This window comes from Temnothorax americanus, unplaced genomic scaffold, assembly GCF_048541705.1.
Source record: "Temnothorax americanus isolate GAGA-0224 unplaced genomic scaffold, ASM4854170v1 Scaffold41, whole genome shotgun sequence".
Taxonomy (NCBI): domain Eukaryota; kingdom Metazoa; phylum Arthropoda; class Insecta; order Hymenoptera; family Formicidae; genus Temnothorax; species Temnothorax americanus.
In genome coordinates this window covers 765,722-790,935 of record NW_027509559.1, presented here as the reverse complement: position 1 = coordinate 790,935, position 25,214 = coordinate 765,722, and the positions used below count along the sequence as shown (strand labels likewise).

Below are 25,214 nucleotides of genomic sequence, written 5' to 3'. Positions count from 1 at the left end.
GTCGTTCTTACCTTATTACTTACTGCGACGATAGACGACTCGGCGAATTAATGGACGTGGACATCGCGAACGAAAGAGAGCAAAGAAGAACGACAGTGATATAGAGATGAAGCAGTTCGCGGGATATATTTTATAGCGAAACGTGATTCGATTGTGACTCTTGTATGTTATTTCATATCCGTTCTTGGATAAATCGTTTATTATAATTATCGTTTGCATGAAAATTCATCATTGTAAACTTTGACAAGCATTCTAACTATTCGTTTGAAGCAGAAGAAATATCTATTCAACAATTTTACAATTTTTGTGGCTGTAGTCTGTGTGAACACCACGTATACGAATACTTATATATTTCTCAAATTGTCAATTTGAGACTGGCAATTTTTCGCGTCGATATGTGTGCTCTCCGTCTTGTTACATAATAATAGAACGAATTCGGTATGACAAAGGACGCCGACGGTGACGGGAATTAAGAAGCCGCGTATTATCCCCGCAATGCGCCGTGCGACAGATTGACGGTGTTATTCTTAACCAAATGAGAAACGTCGCCGAAGCATGCGTGTGTGTTACGCAGGCGGGAGATTTTTTTTTCGTCTCGGCTCTTTCTTTCTCTCGTGTGGCAGTCAGCTTCCTTCGGTGCTGACAAAAAGCAGCTCCGACTCTCGCGATGTGGTAAGTAACAGCTCGGGATAAAATATACACCTGCGCGTTCAGCCGCGTGCAAAACGCTCTGACATATGAGGAAAAATGCTGCATTATATTTGCGCCGACAATGATTAAGTGAATAATCACTGCGATTAAAATCGCAATACATAATGACGTAATACAACGAAGTCTAATCTAAATGATACTATAATTGTGATAGCAACTTGGGAAATAACATTAACTCTTGTTTTTTTTTATTACAGAAAAATTTATTTGCTTTAATGAATAAATAAGTAAAAATAATCGTACATAAAATTATGAAACTATTAAAAAATAGTAATTACTTCTCCGTAATTCTCTCTCTCTCTCTCTCTCTCTCTCTCTCTCTCTCTCTCTCTCTCTCTCTCTCTCTCTCTCTCTCTCTCTCTCTCTCTCTCTCTCTCACACACACACACACACACACACACACACACACACACACAATTCTCTTTGATGCCGCTAATGTTCGCTAATTGTCTACTATTGTAAATCTGTGCAAGCTTAAATGCCGCTTGCCAGACTTGTAAGAAGCATGGCATCTATCAATCTATCACGTGTGAACGTAGGTGCAATGTGAGAGACAAAAGAACGGACAGGTATGAGGCATTATTAACGTCGAGATTGAATTATGTAATCGGGACGGAGGCCGCTTTTAATGTCTTCTAATGTCGACTGGTAGAGAGGCATTTGTTCACTTATGATCTCGTTCGAGAAAGCTGTGCAAGATTATTTTCCTTAATTATCAATGAAATTAAACGATATTTTAAATATCATTAAAAAATATTTTTTTAATAACAATTCAGAATTTACAATCGTAATTGTATAAAATAGCGATTGTTTTAGAAATAGAAATATTTTATTTTTAATTAATGTATTTCTTTTTTTGTCTACTAACTCCATAAAAGTCCCATCAATTTTGAATATTCCTAGAAATCATGCGGTTTATTCAAGTGTTGGCTGATCGTATCTGTCGCAATCTTGGAATCGTGTCGGTTTTTCGAGAAATTGGGAAGATTTCCAGAGGGGCGCGACTGACGAAAATGTCCCGACTCTCGAGTGATGGACGGACGGTCTCAGAGGGATATTGGGGGAGGCGAATAAATTAACAGCGTCATCAACATCCGGAGAAGTGAGAGAGAGATGAGTTATGCCTCTCAACGCCGCGTCTGAGAAACGGAGTATCTCGGTGTAGATACTGTACACCCCGTACTGTTACTCGCGGATGCCCCGCGTGTCATTTCTCGAACGAAAATAACGCGCGGTATTTATATAGTCGCTTTTTATGTGAAAACTTAAGTGCTTGTCGTAAAATTACATCGGTACATGCCGAACTATCTGCTGTTCGTAAAAAAAAAAAATATATATTGACTAAAATGAGCCGAAGAAAAAATCGTGTCTCCTCATGAAATTGAACGTCTAATATTTGAAATCAGAGACTGGTCGGAAAAATCACTGAAATCCTTTCAATAGAAACATAAAGATTCATGTCTACATCGTGTCTCTCACATTTATGCACATTATAAAAACTTGTTTTGTCAGCCGCATTATGTAATACAAAAATTGCGAGCTTGGAAAATTCTTACGCATAAATATTCATAAGAATATACGCTTGAAACCTCGTTACTCCAATTAACATAACTCGGCACATACACATTAAGCAGCACTCACAACAATCTTATAGGGTTTAAGTAACATCGATTTATGTATTCTTCTTTACCAGTTTGTGTAATAGCTATTAAAAAGCAATTAATCGCTGATTCGTTTTCTAATACGCCGAGCATAAGAACAACGTCACTAATTAACGCCATAGGGAAGTCGGATTATGTAAAATCTGTAATAAGCTATACTATCCGTTCATACGAATTTATAACCTTGCATAAAATTATTAGTACGTTGCATAGACTATGTAGCGAGCAAAGCCTGGAAGCGGAGCTTCAACCAATGATTGAAATTGCTATAATTTCGGTTAATTTAATTCTTGATGCTGGAATATAGTTATCGATTACCAAATGGTTATTAATTAATAGGCTAAATTTCTTAAGTATCTAACTAGAATAATTATATTTGTATCGTATTCCCATTTTCTATGTCTGATTACAGTTAATTCCATAAAACAGGAAAAAGATTACAAATTTATCCGCACAATTAACTTATACGCACGTATATCAGTAATATCATTTTTTTAATCGTTTAAATGAAAAGATCAACATATATGTATATACATATATATAGTGATTTATAAATCTCTTGTATTTCTTACGTCTTACGTTATCATTTTTCTTGCCTGTGTGCAACGTCGACTCAACACTGGCCGAAATTGTAGCGGTCTCTCAATGCCTGATTCTAACTACGCGTGGATGCGGAAAAAGATCACAGAGATTCGATACGCATCGTAGCGCCGCTTACACACGCGCAATATAATTACAAAGTATATAGCGCGCACCCACACCCACGCACAGTTTCGTTTTCTTTGGATCCCTGACACAAGACGCGCTTTGTACGCGTTTCCCCTCCCTCATTTCCTAACGACAAAAGAAAAGGCGCGTTCGCGCCCTCCGGTGCCCTTCTTCCGCTGCCTTTCCGCACGCCCACCTACCGTGCGCGCGTGTATGCCTTAGCAATTCCCACAAACGTATATACGTGTGCCGTTAATGCGCTAACGTGAAAAGCTTCGGTTGACTGCGTAAAAATTTAACGATGCACTGTAATTTATGCGTCTCGCAATTTATACGCTGCAAATCGATGAGTGCGCGAGATGAGTGCAATTAACTCTTTCTACCAGCCTGACCGGATCCTACGCTAATTTGTTTCTGTAAACGAATAACTCTACTTCTGTATAAATAAACACCGCACTGAGCGTATATATATGTAGATTGGCGAACACAGAGATTATTCCCCAGATACTTGTCGTATCGTTCATCTATATGTAAACTACGCGCGGAGAAGTCGCGTCGGTCATTATATCCGAAGTTAAAGAAAAAAGGAAAAATCAAAACGCGCGTCTGACGTAATTGAGCTTAGTCACTCGAGTCAACCGGCTCGTTTCCGGGGACCTCTTCCGTCAAGCACACCCATTCCAGTCGCCCATTATTCGTCGCTCCCGCTAATATGGACCACGTGTTTTGAATGGCGACGCTACGAAAGACGGCGATGGTCTCTTCACGAAAGGGACCGTCGAGTATCGCGCTTCAGCGGGCCTGGACCAGCACGTGCAAATCTTCTCTGACCTTCGCCATGGCTTCTCCACTTCCTCGCGCTTCGCTGCGAACCGCCATCCTGGCGGCCATCAGCCTTTCTACGTCAGACAACAGTTCCATTGTGGCCGGTCCACGATTTACATACTTGCACGTTTACGTCGAGCGTATGCGTGTACACTGGACTGACTCTGTATCACGCGCCGTATTAATCGCAACGTGTCGTTCGTTCGCTTATGCGCAAGGAGAACGCCCCCGTCCACCAGTGTTCGAGCGTGCCTGTAAGCGCGATGATAGGATACAAAGTAGTCGAAGACCTGAAGCAGATTTAAATTACGTTATTAAGGTTTAAATTAAATAAGTTTATTGACATTGCCTCTTGTCCGATACTAAAATTTATTTAACCAATTGTCATGTGAGTTGTCAAAGTAATGCGAGTTCTACGAATGGTAACCCAAAATTAGCGCTGATTGTGTTGTAAACTTCCGATAATTGGGCAAGCATTGTAACACCAAGCCTTTCTCGCGACTCGCTAAAAGAGCTGGCCCCCCTTCTGTCCGAGAGAAGAGAGAGGCACGATCTTTATCTACCTAAAGTCGAAGACAGATAGGAAAAGGGGAAATCATTCCTATAGAAACGTTAATAATAATAATCATAATAATTCTCTTCTCTTTTCACGACGTCTGTTCGACGCAGCCTTTTCATCGGAACGTGAATGGGTCGAACGAGTTGAGCCACATCCTCTTCGAGCTCCCTTTTTCCTACCTCCTTCAGCTCCACCATCATTGCCATCTCCACCCTTATGCCCCCCTATAAGCCCCTTCCCCATCTTCTCGCAAAGAGCATCCATTGGAGACCGCGGTACCGATTGTACGCTCTTCGCCTATCTAGGAAGTCACGTATGAATACGAGCCAGTTTCCGCGACGTTCTTCGACCGCTTTTTCCCCTTGGAACTATCATGCGCCGAGAAAAACGCGAATAACGCGCATGTATGCGCAAATCGATTGCACAACCGATTCGGTGCTAAGTACGTAGTACGATTCTATTCTGTATCTATTATCATAATTTGTAAAAGATTTTTCATTTTTATACGTATTATCGGTTATCGATTTTAATTTTCAGTAAGATTAACATTGTCGCTTTCTAAAATCAGAATTAAAAAGAAGCTATTAGACAGTCGTTTAAATTTCAATTAAAATCAACGTTAATGAATATGAACGTTACCGAAGAGGAGAAGTGAAGTTTCAAGATGTTGTTACTAACACGAGTATGCTGTATAGTAGTCTTATACATCTCAATCATCGTTCCTACAATGTTTTTGCGTTGCTGACAGGAGTATAATTACGTCTAGAAAAAAGTCTCGGTTTTCTATCCGGGAAGATGTATTTAATCACGCCAGCATACAATGAACTTTTTATCTCTTCTCGAAAAAAAAAACATTGTAGAAAAAGATTTAGTCATTCACAGCGCTATCTAATGTTGCAAATTTCTTATATTTTCTTGATAATTAATTAAATTAATATAATATTACCGCGTACCACATATATTTGTCATTTCACTTTGTATCGTAAATTATTAATTAATATCCAAACAAAATGTTACAACATTTAATTGATAACAATTTCGATTGCCGGCGGCAATTCGTGATGGACACAGAGATATGAAAGGGACACAAAAGGAAGGAAAGTATGGCGTTTCTCTTTCATGCTGGTTTACCCGATACGCTCTTGTCGACGCATGTCTATACAAATTAGTCGCGTGTACATACAAGTACATCGTTGCACGAGCGACTATACCGCGCGCATTCCACGTAGCGCCGCGTGTATTACATAGATATAGAGCGACTCCGCGCGGGACTCCCGCAGCATGATCCAATCAAACGCCAAAGTGGATCGCAACAAAACGCCATACCATGATTTCTATCGTTGGCCCAACGAATTTCAATATGGATCCGGTATGCCCGAATAACCACTTATCTCTTGCCGGCAGGTATTCGTACACGCGATATGAAAGGCGCGGCCGGCGCGGCGCATCGCACGAGACAACATGAATGCCGCGAGAGCACGGCGAACAGCGAGTATGCGGTCGCCCTTTCCAATAAATTCGTCCCGCGTTCTCTTTAAAATAATCAGTCCTGTACGCATGACACGCTGACAACGAAGCCACGCTGACATCGTGATTAATATCGCGTCCCGATCGTGTAAAAATTTTCAGATCCGACAAGTCTGGATATTTTCCAGGAAAAAAAAAGAGAGAATTTGGTTCAAAATATTTTTTGAGACTACCACGAAGTTATATCGTCATCACTTGTAAAATATCTGCTGGATTTATTTAATTTATTTTTGGCCTAGTCTTCGAAAAGCTTTTATATTTAGGTGTGTCTTTATATATATTCGTTAAACGACAAAAATTTTAATACTATTAAAATTTATCAACGCGACTAAATGTCGCTCTATGCAACCGGTGATATTTATAACAATTTACGTATGCTAATCGCTTGTTATTTCTCATCATATGTCAACGCGCGCTAAAGCAATTTCAGGCAATTTGCATGGTTATATATAGATTCTCGCTTCACATTCTCGCGATGCACTCTATTATATCACATCCGTTTTTTTCCCCGCGAGAGATCTCGTTGATTAGAATCATTTGTAACTTATCGGTATCATTTATAACATCATTAATTTCTCGCTTTGACATGATTATATCTCGATGATAATCGTATATCCGTTCCGCGGACGACGATAAAGTACAGTCTTTTTTTTTTCAAATGTATGCGCTGGTGACGTAATTAATATTCGGACAAGGTTTATCGAAATTAACCATAGATTATCCGCTTCGAATCACCATTCGTCGTGCGTGTCCTCAACATTTCGCTTTATTAAAATTTCAATCTCATGTGGTCTCATCTTTCTCTAAACTGACTTTACTGCAGTGCCAAAAAGACGCCGAAGGACCGATAGCTTTGTCGAATGGAAAAAGGGGATTGCCTATTTAGAAGCTGATGGTTCGAAAGCCCTAAGGTGACGTCATTTATCTGGTAGGAAAAAGACGAACGGGACGGCGTTTAGAGAAATACGTAGATAAGTAGCGATAGTAGACGAGCGAGTAAGAAAACGGGCAAAGAAAGAAAAGGCAGGCGGGAAGAGAGAAGGCAGGTACGATCTTTAGGGGATGACGAAGATGCGTTTTTGTCGGCGCAGTTACGGGAGGGTGAGACGATCGCTTCTTCTTTGCCCATCCTTTATCTTTCTCACTCTGGCTTCGTCTTTTTCTTCGCATTTCTTTCTCTTTACAAGGCGGCGCGTTTAAGAAAGCCCTCCCCGTCATCCCTTCTTTGATCTTTTTTCCCCTTTCTTCCCTTTTACACCGTCCTGGTCGCCGTTCTCGTCGTTGGTCTTGGCGGAGAACCGGAGAACCGAGAGCGCGAGGGCGAGGTTCCATGGATGAGAAACGTGTTTGTCAATAGCCTGTTAATGCGCTAAGCCATTAATCATTGCGAGCGCTCGCTCCTGTCACCGCGAACTTAAACCATCCCCCGAACTCCGAAGCCGGTAGGGAAGAGGTGGGAGTGAGAGCACGGGGGTGGCTGTGCAAAACACCAAGAACCGACTTGTGCGGTTCTTTCCTGATCCCGAGACCTCGTTTCCGGCCTCATCATCCTCCCCATTTCTTCGTCCGTTTATTTCTACGTTACGTTTGCTGGTAAACAGAATTTAATTCCCAAAGCATTTTTGATTAAATTGGATTTATTGATTCTTAATGAGACAAAGTCTCAGCAAATGCACTTTAACCCGGAATTAGTCGCTTATAGTTTTTTTTTATACGTACACGATTACCTAAAATAATTGTTATACCCCTGCGAGAAAATATTAGAATACTTTTATATCTCTTTGTCTATTTCTCGGATCAATAGAATCTGTATTATTGAAAGCTGCACATATCCGTCTTCTCCGTATTGTTTACCTATACATTCAATTTATATATCAATTGATGTATCAATATTTGATTTCTTTATAATTTGGGCAAAAATCTTTTTTATACAATGCTAAATATTTGATGGCAATGTTAAAAAATATTTAAAAATCTATAGATATTTATCTGAGATCTGTGGATATATTTATTAAAAATACATTTATTGAAAATGTGCATTGGAATATCTGAAGAAAGGCGAGATTGTCGAAACGCAGTAGTGCCTGATGATCTTTTCGTTGCGGGCCGATTTGTCGCTCTTAATTTCTACGTTTTCGCAGCGCGAAACATAGTTGCGTCGGCGACGTAAAGCGGCGGCGGCGCCTTCGTGCAACGCGATACATGCTCGTCTATCATATCGGAAGGATCTTCGCGCGCGTTAATGCACGGCCACGTAATAATAACTCGCTAGCGGCGTGCGAGAGAGCGGAGATTCGCTCTCTGAAATAACCGCGCGTTTGCGGCGCGGGCGTAGAGTTTATGGAGATGATGATCGGGACGCTTCTGTAGAATGCAGCAAGGAAGAGGAAGACGAAGAGGAGGAGTACGAGGTGAGAGGAAGCGAACAAACTCGAATGAGGAAGAAGAAGAGAGACGATTAGAGAGAGAAAGAGTGAGAGAGGGGGGGAGGAAGGGAGGGAGAGAGAGGGAGGGGGAGGGAGAAAGAGATAGAGCATTTCTATTTATAACGTTCTATTCGTTTCGGGTAGCTTCGGATGCTGCATGGATCTGCCATGGCGGAAGGCATTATTATGGTAAACGAACGTACGATGCTCCGTTTATTATCTCGAAGTTTATTGTGCTTTCGCGGCCGATTAACTTGTCTAGTCTCGAGATCGGAACCGTTTGCGAGCTCATGCGTTGTATGCGCGCGTATACGAGTCGCGCACGCACGATACGTCCCGTTGCTGAAGTCTCTCTAAACGTCTCGCTCATTCAGAAATCTGTAGTATAGTCTGTAATCTACGAAGCTGCCCGTACTTAAATTTATAATAATATACTTCAAATATATAATAATGAGATGTGAAGGAAAGGAAGATCAATATTATGCTAAACGATTTGTCATAAAGTGCGATTAGGGACTCTTATTTTATTGTCACTTGCAAATGTAAACGGCGCTTTGCATAATCGTAATCCGAGTTCCAGCGTTTTGTGGATTAGACGATCCGCGGTAACGAACCGCGGATAATAAACGTTTAGCGTTTAACGAGTACAGGCACTATAATTCGCCTCGTGAAACTTGTAAATGCCCGGCTGTAACGAGAAATTCGCGCATCGGCGCGCGTACATAAATTAACGTTAACAAGACACGGCCTGTAACGTTAATAGACGCATATAACTATAGCCAGCCGGGTGCAATCTACGAATTAGCGGCGACTCAACCTCGTAAAACTCGCCGATTAGAAATCCCGAAAGGCGGATATGCGTGTCCGAAAGCGAGACCGCCGCTCGTAAAGGCCGGAATCGTATTGCGAAGTGTGACTGTCCCTTAAAAAAAATATTCGTCTGCAGTCGCGCGCTTTTCTCTCGCTATTCTTGCCTTCTTTTGCTTGACATTCATATTCGTTCATTCATTATCTCGAGGAGATGAGAGGCGTGTTGGCAGGGTTGCCTTCGCCATCATCTCCGCGAGACTTCCCGTAAACGTTAGTTGAAATTAACCACGGGTTTATCCGATCCTTCGTCTCTTTCGAATTATGCCTCCGAAAGGATCGGCTCTGACGGGGGATCAGTTAAGCATCAGTTAACGTTAACTAATCGCTTATGGGAACGCATGGGCCGTATGGGTCATATCGTTCTTACGCGCTGACCTCGAGGATACGCGATACATCATTGTGAGTGCACACAATGTGCTTTCCCAAGTACAAACTGCTTATTGTTTCTCGCGGGCGGCCGCGGCGTGCGCGCGCTCACTCGCTCGTCGCTGCTGCGGTGAGGGCCGAGAAGGAGTCGAGAAACGATAATAATAGCCGTGTGCGCGGCCTCCTCGCAGCCGCCACTCACAAAGTCACGAGAGCGGGCCGTTTTCTCGCTCCGGCTTAATAAAATATCCTCGCCATTCTTTCGCGCCTGACTCACTCCTTCGTCCGTGCCGTGCTCCATTCATGAGGGCGGCCGTGCGCGCGGAACAGTGATCCGCAGTGTGCGGCTACGCTGCTTTAATTACACGTGTGTGTATCGTGCATACCCGCGTACCCGTGCCGCCACGACAGACACACGCTCCTTTCTGTCGTCGTCGACTTTTCTCGGTCGTAGGAAACGCTCGACTCTTCAATTTTTCATAAGTACAACCGTATAATTAAAATTATTTATTCTTCACTCTTATTTTCTACGTAATTGCCAGATTTTTCCCTCAGGAAGAAATATAAGAGATGCGATCTGAGTGACTCTTTGTCTACGTGATACCGACGTTATTATCTATCGAGAGTTGCGCGAAACTGCTCGAAGGCGAGAACTTGTGATGTCTACGATATCGATTCAAATCGGCAGCTCGAATTCCGCGAGTTTGCACGGTGGTGTGCACGTCGTAATATAATTTCAGATATCTGATACAAATATGCGCACGTGCATTGTCGGTCTCAAATGAGAATCCTATTGTCTCGGCGAATATCGTTGCGAGGAGCGCGTGTTCCCGCAGAACCGTTTGCGTGCGTAAGAAATCGTCGTTTCGTCTAGCCATTAGTAATTAAGATTTCGAGCCGCGATGGGAACGGATGCAGTTAACGTGAAAAAAAAAGGAAGGAAAAACAAAGGAAGTTTTTTTCATACTAATTTTCTGTTAAGTGGATGATGAGAAGGCCGCTATTATCGGCCGTTGTTTGCGCTCGTTATTTCAATACAGAAGTTAATGATACAGTTCTGCGAGTTGTTTAAGCCGCGTCGTTAATCATCGTGTTTCGCGGTTATAAGCGCGAGCGTTCCCTGTTGCGGCGTATAGTTTAAATTATATTGTTTAACACGCGCGTTGCTTTTAGAACGTTATCGTGATAAATATCTGGGAAGCCTTGAATGATTTATAATCGTTCTAATCTCAGATCGAGAGATTATAACTCCGATTATAAACGAATGATCATTATTATTAGATCGTCTTATTTTAATAAGATTTACGAGGCGAAACGGTATCCGTTGAAATTAAATAATTAAATAAATAAAAAATGGTATATTAATCGTAATAAAAAGATAAATATCAGCGTCTGCTAGACTGCTCCGAATTTTATAAGGTTTTGCTACAATCTCCGTAACTAACATAGCTACTTCTGATATATATGTATATATAATCTATAATTGCAAAACCGCTTCTGTGACGTAGTCGTTCTCGCTTCATGAGATTAGAGCCCGTTCTACAATCGACAACCACGAATCGATCGATCATTGTACGGGTCCCCTCTATCGCTGTGCACGGCGACAATGCGCCGACCAGTGCGCTCTCCATCGTTCGTTAAGCCGCGGCGCTATACGCCGTAATTCGCGCCTACGCGCGCACGCGTGTGCGCTCGCGGTAAACCCGCACCGTCGTCGTCGATCTGCGTCTACCAGAACGGTCGCCTATTACGGGCGCGACCGCATATGTACGCGGATTTTAATTATTCTCCAACCCGGACACCTGTCACGTCACGGGCGCGCACGCGTGCGTGCTCTATTTATACATGCGCGTTTAACGGTCAACAGTATTTCGCCACGCTGTTACCGAGGCGAAATTTTCGTCTTCTTCTCGCCTCTCTCGCGTTCGTCGCGCGAGGAAGCGCAGTGCCCCGGTGCTTTGCGCCGGCGCGACTCGAGTATCGGCGCGTGTGTACACACGCGGTCACCGGTCACTCGTGCGCGGGCACGCGCCCGCATCTCTCTATCGTGCGGTCACTTTCTGCCTGCCCCATCGCGTGTCTCGTTCCTCTCTCTCTCTCTCTCTCTCTCTCTCTCTCTCTCTCTCTCTCTCTCTCTCTCACTCTCTTTCTCTCATTCTCTCTCTCTCTCTCGCTCTCGCTCTCGCTCTTGCTCTCTCGTGCCTCGCAACTTTTCTTCCCACGCCAAGCTTCGCCAATGCAACGTGATGCATTGGCGTGGTGCGACACGATGCACTCATTGGGCGTATGAACACGTCTGTTAAATTTATTTCTAAAGATTAATTTTTTTCATCTACAATCAGATCATTTCAAATAATTATCATTTAGATAATTGAATGTCAGAGTTAACGAAAGACAATCATGACTGAAGGTATTTCAGAATTATTGTTAGAAATCACGAAGTAATTTGTTGCGATGGAAACGACAAGAGTAAGTTTAGTCCGCGGATTAATATCGTGCTTCGAAGTAACTGCGAGCAGTCATCAACGTCATCCTTTTTCTGAATTTCCTAACCCATTATATTCAGAATCGCGTCCCACGCAACAATTGTTACTTTGTCCTACAGCAATGTAAATGCAAACAGTTTAAGTTTCAAGCTTGGAAAATTATCAGACAGTCGGTTAATACAGTCGGGGTGTTTATGATAAAATGTTGAACTAACGTGCAACAACTGTAACGAGCGAGCAATCGAAAAATCGATGAGTATTTCGATGTCTTCTTTGCTCTATAGGGTATTGAAAGAATAGATTACCAATATCATTCTATTATTATTCTTTTATTTTAATAACAAAGATCAATTACAAGCTGAAAAATTCTCGTTCGCGAGTTATTCGCGCACAAAATCTGAAGGACATTACCGCATGGAGATACAGAGGGGTCAGAGGGGATGACGATGAGGAGATGTGTGTGGTGGAAGTATAAAGAAAAGCGTCCGACAAAGGTTACTATTTATAATCGGTACAGTGCACGTTACCGGATGAGCCGGGCGGGGGTGATGCGCGAGGAAGAAGAAGAAGAAGAAGAGGACCAAGAAGAATAAACAGCGACAGCAACGATGCGCGGAGGAACGGGCGGTCAGACGCGGAGACGGCGATATATTAATAATGGGAGCAACAAAGCGGGGAGGAAGAGAGGGATGAAGGAACGAAGGAGTAAAAAAAGGACACGGGAAGAGGAGGGGAGGGGGGGCAAGCATATAGTGGCTCGCTGTCTTCCTTTCCCTTCGTTCTCTCAGTTCCTGATCTAAATTCGTCTCAGGCCCGTGTTGCAACCGTTTGGCTTAAGGCTAACGGTTCGTCCGGCCTTCTTTCTCTTCCTCCTCTTCCACCCACCCCGCTGTCATTCTTTCGTCCTTCCTCGTCCACTTCGCTCGGCACGCTCTATCTCTGTCTCTCTTTCCCTATCTCTCTGTCGCTAAATCGCGACTCGACGACTCTCATTCATGAGAGGACGCGCGAGTAGATAGAGGAGCGGTCGGAATGAAGCTACGGAGAGGGACGGACAGAAAGAGTAAGAAAGAGAGAGAACGAGACAAACGCGAAACGAGAAGAGAGAGAGAGAGAGAGAGAGAGAGAGAGAGAGAGAGAGAGAGAGAGAGAGAGAGAGAGGCCAGCTCAAGCGGCCGGAAATGCTCAGAAGCCAATGTTCATTCACAAGCGGCGACGGCTGCGTTGTCATCCTTCTCATCGTCTTTTTCCTTTTCCTTCATCTCGACTCCGCGTCCGTTCCCTCCTGTCCTCTTCCTCCTACACGAAAGTTCTCTCATCCGCGCTTCTTCATCGTCGTCGTCGTCTTCTAGTTGTCGACGACCACGACGACGATTACGACGACGACGGCGACGTCCAGCAGCGTGAGCAAAACGTTCCGACGCCACCGACGCCGCCGCCTCGCATAAATCTCGTTTCTCTCCCTCTTTCTCTTTTCCTCCTTCCTTGTCTCTCCCTCGATCGCCATTCTCTTTCTCCCTTTCTTTCTCTCCTACACCCACTAGAGAGCCTGACGGCATACCCTACGGGAGGGATGCACAAGCAGTACGCGGAACGCGTACAACACTCATTGTTCTTGTCGGTTCCCGCACCCGCAACCGGTACCGGAATAGCATGGTATTCCGCGTGCTACCGCGTTAATACTGCGCCCGTGCAACGCATAACGATAGCCCATCTCGCGTTTCTGCGCCAAACTCGTAAGCGCGCCCGCGTTCTCCAGCGGAAAATGTACGATCTCTGATCCCAGCTTAAACACGGAGTTAAACTAACCCTGCACGCACCAACAATGCATGATATCTTATTGTACTCGCGACGCTTTATACCAATGCAATGTCACAACATTTTGCAAAGTTTAGTACATTATAGAATAGTCACGGACGTGCAATGATAGTTATTTATAGATAAATTGTGAAAAAAATAATGATTACGTTTTTTTTTTATTATTTTTGCTTAATTTTAATTTTCATTGAAGACGTAACAATGCATAAATATCTGGCACTATTTGCCTTTTTATTGTAATATATACAGGTTTCCCCCGCTAGCCAAAAGTAGAGCGTTCTTATGAAATCTTTCGTAAACCGAAATGACGCAAAGCGAAGAAGCAATTACCATTAATTTATATGGGAAAAATTTTTTTCGTAAAAGCGAAAATCCTCTTTGGATTTCTTTCGGTTAGTGGAAACAGGTATTAATGTGGGTCTTTCGTAAAAGCGAAATGACGTAAAGCAAACTTTCGAAAAGCGGGAGATACCTGTATACACTGATGAGAAACCTATTTTGTTGAATCAACTATAAATCCTTGTTTGGATAGGAGCCAACAAATTCTTTAGTTAATATAACAAAAAATTTGGTTAACAACAAAATTTTTTAACATAACTAAATTTTTTGTTATATTAACTAAAGAATTTGTTGGCTCATATCCAAACAAGGATTTATAGTTGATTCAACAAAATATGGGTTTCTCAGTGTATGTTTTATTTATGTGAAACATATAATGGAATAACATAGTAATCCCAAGTAATGAAATTTAAATATTTCTGATGATTTTCATTAGTTAAGCACCTGAATTTACTACTATTATTTTCTCCAAACGCAAAATCAAACGCAAGATTCTGCTCTTATACAGGTATTAGAAACTCTCCACTAAAATCAGATCATATTTTATCACGATAACTCGAAAAATTTGTCTCTCGTTATCTTTATTATACTGTATTAAATAATTTTTTAAATTTTTATTTTGTGCACCATTAAAATTTTTAAAAATTTTTTTATTGCAATATGATAAAGATAATGATCAATTTTTCGAGTTTGTGTGATAAAATCTTGAAAATATGCTATAATTTTAGTAGAAGTTTTAATGTAGGAACTTGCGTTTGATCACCATGGAGACAATATAAGTAGTAAATTCAGGTACTTAATTAATAAAAATTTTCAGAAATATTTAAATTGTATTACTCGTAATTACTATGCTATTTCATTATACGTTTCATGATTGAATCTGTCATTAGTATAACAAACATTTTTATTCGACCTATGAAAGTTATTAGATTGGAATTTTTACAAAAGACACTTGTAACTTTGTCATGCGTAGCTTCCATTTTGCATTACATTGATGTAATTAATCAATAAAAACGAACTAGTTGAGAATTAGAATTAATTTTGATTATATCCAAAATGGAAGCTGTATTCTTAATCTACCTCTAAACGATTTTATCTATATGTCCATCTTGTAGCAAAGAGGAAACTATCATGCGATGTAATTGCAAGGACGGCACAAATTGACGTTGAACCGCAATCGATCTTAATCGAGAGGAAAAGAACATCGATTTGCGGTCTAACGCGGAAAGGGTCATACGGGGAGGCAGCGGACGGACGAATTACGCGGTGGCCGCGGCGAAGTGTGCTCGGGGGGGATGGTAAGAGGCTCTAGTTAAGGGTGCGCTGGGGTACGGAGAATAGGGAAAAGGAGGGTGGAACGGGCGGGAGCGAGAAAACATGAAAGAGATACGACCTAATATCATTCTCATACGGTTCTCTCTGCGGAGAGCAGCCGAGGGTCGCGAGGAATGTCACGAGGTGACGTGTGTATAATGTTGACATATATCCGCATATCGGTAGATGGAGTAGATTGAACGTTGCATCGGACGTAGCAAGATGAGAAAAAATCAGAATCGCAAATGTAATTTTAGTATATAGTTATCGCCGCAACGTCTCATTTAATTATTAATTTATCTTCTGTTTGCGACGCGTAATACAAGTATATCTATCCGATTTAATTATAGTTTGTGTACTTTGGTACGGAAGATATTGGAATAAATATATAATATTCTAATGAATATTTAGCAGGAGATTTAAATACTTCTGGATGAGATTAGATATGTCGGCGTATCTAAATGATATACGCAATCTTAATGGATGATTTAGCTACCGCGACTTTCTCGACGCTTATCATATAAATCAGTACCAACATTTAAGTAAATTGATAAAGACATTAGTCAGCAGCACACAATCTTCTCAGTTACTCAACAAATTAGAGATAATATAGTTTGGAGGAAATATGGATAAAATAATATATATGTCATTGCGTATGGTATTATATAAATGTTTTTCAAATGGAGCTTTCGGAATGTCATCATTCATCGGTCAATCATCGATAAGAATAGAGCGGTGACATGTCCGTTCGATACGTTATACGTACTGCTGTAATGGCGGTAAACTGCGTTTGGCTCGTCCCAATTTGGGGTCGATTCGGGGATTTCTCTACCTGGGCGAGTGCCACAGGAGCTACAACGAGTGGTGGAAGACACGGCACGGGGATGTGGGCGGACAGCCCGGCGACAACAATGAGCATTGTGATTTGCGCGGGTGTGCCTCGCGCCCCATTGGTCGATTCTCACCACCTCCATGGACCCGTTCCCGAGGCGAAAGCGAGCTCGCCGGCAAGAGGGTTGTGCTACCACCTCCAAGCCGAACAATACACAATGCGCGCGGCGAATCACCTGAAGCCGATATCACCGCTCGTCGCCCCGGTCGCCCGACTTCGTGTCTTTGCGACCATTGCATTACGATTTGAATCACTTAATTTTTTTTTTCGAGCATTACATTTTTCGGAGATGAATATTTAATCCTGCGCTAATGATAACGAATAATATTATAGAACGTGAAACTACTACAACTCTCGACCAAAGAGAGAGAATTAAGAGCATTAAGGTAGTTGACAGCGAATATATAACGGTGTTAATCAATTGTATGTCAATTTCTCAAAATTATACAATTTAAATCCGATTATGTTTTAGCTCGGAAATTGTATTTTTAAATATTCTAGTAGTTATTCATTCCTTTATTCTATTGCGGAAAAGATATATTGCGGTGTGAAATAATCGCGAGCACGCAAGTCGATACCGAACTGCAGTCGACATTAATCGAGGAAAAGAATAATATTTTGCAATTTAACATGCAAAGAATCAACAGAGCTAACAAATGTGAATTTTTTTAAATTTATTATGTATTTACTCCAACAAGCCGTTCCATGTCTGATTTCTGAAGCTGACGAAGCTGATGACGTTGCATTGGCTTAAGAAATTGTGTGTGTGCGTGTGTGTGTGTGTTTGCATTTTTTTCTCACTCATTAATTAACCAATTAATAGAGGGTAACGGAAAATAAGTCACGAACAAGGTAGGCAAATAGTTTTAAAAGCTACAAAGTACGATGTGCACATTGCAATGACAGACGCCATTTGCCTCTAAACGAAAATATCGCTTTGAGATGAATGTTGTTACACTGCGATACTGACAGACCGGTGCAATTTGGCGAACGTTTCGGTACTGCGTCCACCACCGAGTCCGCACGCTGCGCTTCGTTTCAGCGTTGCGCATCGCGGCGATGCATCGCGTTCTTCCACGCCACGTGATGTGCTGCGCGTTAATCGCGTTCTCCATCCGCTCGCTCTCATTGAGCAACGAGACCAGTGGCAGTTAGTAGGGGGGGCCGAAAGGGGGGACGACCGCAGCTACCGTAACGCGCGTAGCTGTCCATCCGCGTTGCTACTACTACGCCCAGCCGGCCCAGCTACGAGCCGGCAGCGCCTCAGGATGTCAGACTGGGGGAAAGGAACGGGGCAGGTATACATAGAATCTAACAACCGCGAACGCACACAGGCGAACGAATGCTGATCCGTCAGCGGCGGCGGCAGCGGCGGTAACGGCGGCGAGCGTCGGTACACGGCGGGGTGACAAAGGCGACGAGGACGAGGACGTGGACGAGGACGTCGGCGAGGACAACATCGGGAGTCGGTGGCGGTGGTGGTTGTGTGGTGGAGGTACCAACGACGGATCACGGATGGTGGTGGTAGCGGCGAAGCGGCGGCAGTGGCGGGCAGAGTCCGTCTCGGCGTGGGTGTCGGAGAAAGGAGGCGGCGACTAGGCCCCAAAAGAGGCGTGGCGTGCGTGGCAGAGCTTGCCGCCACGTACAAACGGTGAGGCGCCTCTACCGCGACGGTGTACGACGAAGAGCTGGCGAGAGAACGCGCGCGGCAGAGACAGAGATCGTGGGGAACAGGAACAAGAGCAATAGGAAACAAGAGGAGGGAGCGAGAGGCCAGAACCGCCGGTCGCGCTTTGTGGGACAGAGGGAGACGGAGCGCGCCGGTAACAAAAGCAAAGGAGAGAGGGAGCGCCTCGGTGCGAGAGGGGCGAGAAAGGGTGCGAGCGGCACAAGGGACAGTAGCGGGGCGCGAAAGTGGTGTGACGCGCGGGCGCCGAAGCGCCGCGTCCGCGCCGGCCGCCGCCGCCGCCGCCGCCGCCACCGCCGCCAGGCAGCGCCTTCCGAATCTCATCCCGGTCGGTCCTCGGGGGCTTCAGTCAGTCAGCCGACGCTCCGAGAAACGCGGTGATTATTTCCATTGTATGTTCGCCGTTCTCGGGGGGGAGGGAAGGGGGCTTTCCCACACACTCGCGCTCGCGTTTCACCTCTCTCCCTCTTCCGTCTATACCGTATCACTCCTTCTCTCGCTCTGTCACTCCGCTCCCGCTTCGCTCTCGCGCGCTTCTATGTCGCGCGCTATGCCCGTGCAGCCTCCGTGCGCCTCCTTCTCGCCCCCACTGACGCGGACCCACTGACGCGCCGCGAGGGCCGCTGAAGCCTCTCTGCCGTGCTGCAGAGCGCCTCGTAGCTCGCGACAGTGGTACGCGAAACGGAGCGTCGCGTCGCGTCGTTATCGCGATCGAGGATATCGTTACAGCTGTTCTCCACGCGAATCGGCGGCCGCGGGCACCTCTGTCCGCTTGCGTGCATCGTCTACCCGCGATTGGTGAATTTGAAGTGCGCGTCCGATACTGACGGCGACGCGACCAGGTCATGAGGTAACGTAGTGGAAGGAATCGGTGCTACTCCCGCCGTCTTGGTGAACGCTGTTTTCGTTCGTGCAATCATTCATTCGTGAGGGGGGGGGGAGGGTGTCTCCTCCACCGATCTTTCAACCGCGAGCGACGTCCGAGCTGCCGGGTGTGAGCTAACCGAGTGTCGAGAAAACCCGGTCGGTTCCGATAGAGCTGGTCCGACCGTCGCTCTAGCTGCCGATCTATCTGGTTTGTCAGTGGCGGTTTTATTCATTGTGCGGAGGTGCGTTCTTTTATACGTGACAAGTGTTGCGCCAATGGCAACGGGGTAGTCCAAGCTACCAGCGCGCGGCCAGGATGATATGAGCACGCTTGGCAGGTGAGTGAACTGTCCTCCTCGCGTGCCTGATGTAGATATCAGGACACGTGGTTTTCAATGCGCGATAAACCGGAATTTAAAAGCGGCGAGATTATATTGCAATGTCCTGCACACGCACATACATAAATTATCTGCAAATGTGCCATGTTTTTGATCGTCGAATTAGAGATTATCGCCTGATTAATCTCTCACTCTTCTAACTTCTATAAATATCTATTCGGAATTTACAGGATTTTGAAAGATTACAATTTATAATCTACTTTATATATAATTTACTTTTTATCGCGATGACAATTAGTATCAAACGATATTTTTTTTTTTTTAGATTTACAATCTGTAAGCGTAAATTGCCAAGCGATTGTAATAAACTCATTGTCAGTCTATCAGTGTAACTTAAAACACTTCGTGACACATTAGAATTCATATAAGTTGAAAAATTGCAATTAGACGAGCGAAACTATCCGAAAATATATTAGAATTCTTTCACGGAAGAAAAAGATTAGTTACTGTAGCAAATTTAGTGACGCTATTTTTTTGTAGCGAGAGCTATAATTTAGCAATAGTAGCAAAACTTTTTGCTCTCGCTGCAAAAAAATGTTAGCTGTCTCTATTTTACAACTAAATTTGCTATAATATAGCTAATCTTTTTTTCCATGTTATTAGCTCTGGATTTGTTGATACGGGATATCGATATAACTTAAGCCGAGACGATGACGCGTGTGTAACGAGCGAAACGGCACGCGCGCCTGCTCGTGGAACGTGAATTACGATGATTTGTCGTTGACGACACGCACGTCTGGAAGGAAGTTCGATGATCCTGAGGCTTCGTCGGTCACAGCCTCTCCGCGCCAGGATCGATCCAGCTCGACAGGACTCTTAACGTGACTCGAAATACGCGGAATTACGCTTAGACGAGCTGCAGCGATCACGCTTAATATACGAGTCCTCGCCGGCGCGTAATCGGAGTCACGTCATGACATTGTATCTCCGCGATACGCGACCGCCGGCGTGATAGCGCGAGGGCGACTGGAGCGTGTGCGTATATATTTCGTGTACGTGTCGAAGCTATGTGAATCTGTGCGTCGTGCGTGCATGAGTCGTACCCAGGCGGCCGGGTACAGGCGTGTACACACGGGGCCATGTGTTCGGTACGGCGAAGGAGAAAGAGAACCGGCTCGACGAGCGGAAGGTCGACGAGAGAGAAAGAGAGGAAGAGAGGAGAAGAGACGTAACGAACGAAACGAGGGTTGAGAGAAGAGGGAGCGTGCTCTCTACACATCTGACCCAGTGACCCTCCCCGTGGTCCCCCTCGATCTCCCTGCTTCTCTATGGGGTTCCATCTAATTCTCCGCAGGCTTCCCGCTATCGCCGAATATCTTACGCGATCCCACTCAAAATCCCACGATGTATCCCCTTCTTTCTTCGCGCGGACGACGCGAAGGACACTTGACGTCTAACTCGATTAATTGGAGCAAATGACGCGTATGGCGCAAATCCTTTCAGCTTTGGAACGATAAATCAGGAGTTTTTTGTCGGTTAGGCGTGTACAAAGCGGATTTCGCGAGTAATGAACGTTTTGCAAACGGCGAAGAGTGTCTTAATCTGTGCATTAATGTTTACGAAGATTGCTCCTACTAATGGGCAATCCTGAGTGATGTAACGGGCCACAACAAGTGAACTGTATAATTGGTCTACCGCTTATTACCGCATCACTGAAAAATTGCTTACTCACGGTAGCACTCAAAGCGAAACATGATTTTGCATTTTTATTCCAATATCGAAAGGCTTCGTCAATCAGTTAGGCGACTGTAATTGGGGATTTTGTCTGCAGATGCGTGCGTACATATTTCCGGGTATACAATGTCTCGTTAATCGACGTTTCTCGTTCAGAAACGACCCTCCCGAGCAGAGCTTGAGTGCCGGGTTGCCGAGTACGCGTTCGCGTGGCAAAAAATTTTGAATTATCTCGGGCGCCATGATAAGCACGAACGGTACGGATTCCCGAAGGGTATGTCCGATATGCGGAGATCGACACGCAGACTACATGCATGCGCGCATTTGCGTAACAAGAGCGCATGTCGCCAAACGAATCGAGAGACGGCGATATCGAATTAAAACGCGCGAATGTCCGCTGTTCGAGGTGTTCGCTTTATTTTTAACTGATTTCTCTGGAGCACGACATCATCTCGTTTCAGTTTTGCGAGCAATTTTACAGCATTTACTGAATACGATCGACCTTTTAACACTTTAATCGCCAGACTGTTTAAATTAATCGACGACGAGAGCGCCCGCTAAAAAAGCCGACTGCGGAAGCAAATTAAAATATATAATTGATATTTAACGAGGTACTTAATGTCACGTTTTTTTTTGCGAATATTAAAATCATCTCTTAACACGTTATGTTAGCGAATACAAAGTTATTGGTCATTATTACATATGTACATTTCTACTAAAGAATTCATTAATTGTAAACTATATATTATCCCAAATAGAGATGAAGCATTAAAAAACGCTGTGTAGTTGTTAAACTTGCAATCTATTCACCGGCTGCAGCCTCTATAGAATTGCGCATCTTTGAGGAGATAATTAAAATCGGGTACAATGTATACGTGCACAAAAGCCCTTTATGCGACTAAAGGAGCAGCGAGGCTACATTATGTGGTATTCCCGCTATAATAAATTACTTCAGTCGCACGAGCCACGAGCGCGCTGAGACTACATACTACATCCCTCCTATAAACTATGTATACGACGTGCATTATATCGCACCGCGCTCAACGATATTGTCCGCGTGATAATCCATGCAGTATCTATCACGGTATTTTATTAAAGCCAATTGCTCTCTTAGTATAAATCTAGCTGCCTAACGTGTGTTAGCGGCGTTACGACTCGAAATACCGGCACGACCTCGGCTGATATATGTAGACAACCCTATAATTGTGCGCGCGACATCACTCGCCGCAAACGAATTCGGGGAGCGCGGTGCATAAAACTCGACAATGGAGACATACTGCGTGCTTTGATTGCGTCACTAAACTGCGCCTTAGCGCATTAACGTGCGAGACAAAGCACGATTCTAAAGTGTCAAAACACGAGGCGGTAGAGTTTCGACATTCCGGCTCACTTGCGAAAACGAGTGATAGCCTGTTTCGCGCGTTAGTGTTATATCAATAAAATGTGAGCGGTCAGCGCGTTCGTATAATATCTCCAACAATATAAATGACATCGATATAACCTCGTTAAGTTGCCAGGCGAGTAGGTTTAAGCCTTCTAAATGCAAATAAATTAATTATTTACTTATGTCGGAATCGAGCATTAGCTATATATACATATATATACGTAGTATGTATATATACAGCATCGATTTAATTTTCAAAATGTACTATCTGTCAGACATTACCGAATCGCACAATCATACTTCACAACTATGGAAAATTATGTCTAAAATTCTTTGAGACTTAAACATCTGAGCATCGAGATCTGTCAACAACTGCTTGCCCTGATTTCGAACTTATCTCAATGAAATTACGCGTATGAATTACGTTGCTTTAATAGCGCGTGTGTCTGCAATCGCAAACGATATCGTATTTGACTTTGACCGACAAACGTTAGGATGTGAAATGCATATTTGTTAGAAAAAACATTCTTACTCATCAGCATGATTGCATTTCGAGGTCAAGGTCGGCATTGACAACTCATTAGAGAAACGAATACGAATGTTAACGCTTCCCTTTTGGATTATCGCGCGAGCCACTGAGTTTCTGAGTATATCTTGATTTTGCGCGACGATTACCGAGTAGAGATATTAGGGCACGTATTATCTTTTCGGAATGGATTTTGATTGAAATTGTTTAGTTATTTTTTAGATTTTTAATTGTATTTTCTAGAGAAAAACGGAATAATTTCGATCGGAATCTATTCCGAAGAGATCTGAAAAACTTCTGTGGGAGATTATTTAATGAACCATCATGGGCTGTGCACTGTTAATTAACAATGACACGTAAGACGCAATATAAATTAAATTAAATTACTCAGCGATTACGAATTAGCGAATGCATAATTGCGGGCAAACGTTCATAGAAGTATTACAAAGTTCTATTTCTCAGATAAATCACTACAAAATTTAGCGAATAACAGTGGGCGATAAGCATTGATATACTTGACCCTATCAACTCTGTCGGAATTTCTTAAAGATATGATCTCGCGATGTGTTCTAATATATGTTCATAAGTTCAATCAATAGTATCATAATTACTATTGATTGAACTTATTATATTATAATTGTAAAAGTATAACATATTGTCATTTTTGTCATATCTTTTTTTGAATAATTCTATATTCTTTTGAGCACTGCATGAATGTACGAATAGTACCATCATTTTTTAATCTTTCAGATTTTAGAATATTTTTATGTATAATACGCCGATAATTTAATGCTTGCTATATTTATCTCCACATTTCGTATATTTTATGTCCGTAGAATTATTTCAAGAATTGCGAGAGCGCAAAACCAACTGAGAATAGGCGACATCCCGTTTATCAGAATGATACAATGATGTATATATGTACTAACCGTGTGATACTTCTGATAAGATCCTCTTCTGGAATCCTCTTCTAAGAATGCGCGAGGATAAATTCTTTTATTAAAAAGTATCAAGCAAATATAAAGTTGCATACCTGCGGTTATTACTATATCGCACATCTTTCTTGTAGAACATAATGTGGCAAAGATATTTACAAGCTGAAAGCATTCGCACCCATGTGCACCGCGTTTCCTTCAATTAATCAAGATGGACGTCAAGTAGCTGTATCCATCGCGTCGTGATTTTGAGAGGAATTGCGTAAGATATTCCGCGATAGCACGAAGCCTAGGGTGAAGTAGTAAAGTAGATGTCAGAACCACTCTGCATTAGCGTGTCGCGAGTTTACCTGCTAACCGCAGTAACTTGCAATAGAAAATTACGGTAATAGCCGGTGGCAGATACACACGATAACGTATAATGATGCATAACATGTTGAATTCCGCGTGATATTATATACCGCTAATTGGATAAGTCGAAAAGAGACGCGTTTGATAATGGATATCAGAGGCTATATCTTTAATTCTATAGACTTTCTGTATAATTTTCTTTTTACTGTTGCTCTAAACAAGTTAGTGTTATGAAATACACCCACTTGACGCTACAAATGCTTCGATGCATATTCCTTTTCTCTTTTCTTTCAATGAAGAGAGAAGGAGAAGAAGAACGCTCCAAAGCATTTGTAGCGTCAAGTGGACCACACAGCCTTAGTTTAGAGTTTAGAGTGTAGAAAACTATAGAAAAAAAAACGTCCTCTGAAACTTTGTCGTCTAACAGAACACTGTAACTCGGAGGAACTCGAAGCTTTCGTGAATATAAGTACAACGTTTGAGAAAACTTCAGGAAATTTTTAGGAAAACTTGGGAAAAAGTCTTTGTCGTATAAAATTATAGTCTTCGGTACACCTGTTCGATGCGAGATATTTAAGGAAATACGATTGTAAGAAAAGTAAATTTCGTTGCTTTAACGGAGCACCCAACCCCAAAAGAAGCCGCGATTTGGAGTCGCGCGCGATACGGGGATCGCTATTCGCACACCGTACAATACCTGTACCCCGGTACCGCGGACAACGGCGAGGGTTTGCGGCGCGGCGGGATTCATCAGGACGGATGAATAGCAGCAGATAGTCGAGGTGCTCCGGCCACCGCGCTATCGCGCGTGCAGCCTCTCGCGTATACAGATCCGTGTATGCCGCGCGCTTTGTTCGCGATGTATGGGGCCCGGTTACGCGTTCGTTTGG

The 25,214-nt window shown here is 43.4% G+C and overlaps 1 protein-coding gene across 4 annotated transcripts in view; it reads left to right on the top strand.

Annotated features, from left to right (window-relative positions):
* The window catches only part of Sox102f (transcription factor Sox102F), a 148,020-nt gene that overhangs the window by 66,503 nt on the left and 56,303 nt on the right, over window positions 1-25,214 (top strand). The window contains exon 1 of one of the 4 annotated variants that reach the window (XM_077416062.1): window positions 18,545-19,394. The exons of the other annotated variants lie outside the window; for them this stretch is intronic. Within the exon in view, the coding sequence (XP_077272188.1) occupies window positions 19,378-19,394 (17 nt within the window). The 5' untranslated portion in view covers window positions 18,545-19,377. Of the gene's footprint in view, window positions 1-18,544; window positions 19,395-25,214 lie in introns of those variants that run through there. 4 annotated transcript variants of the gene reach the window in all.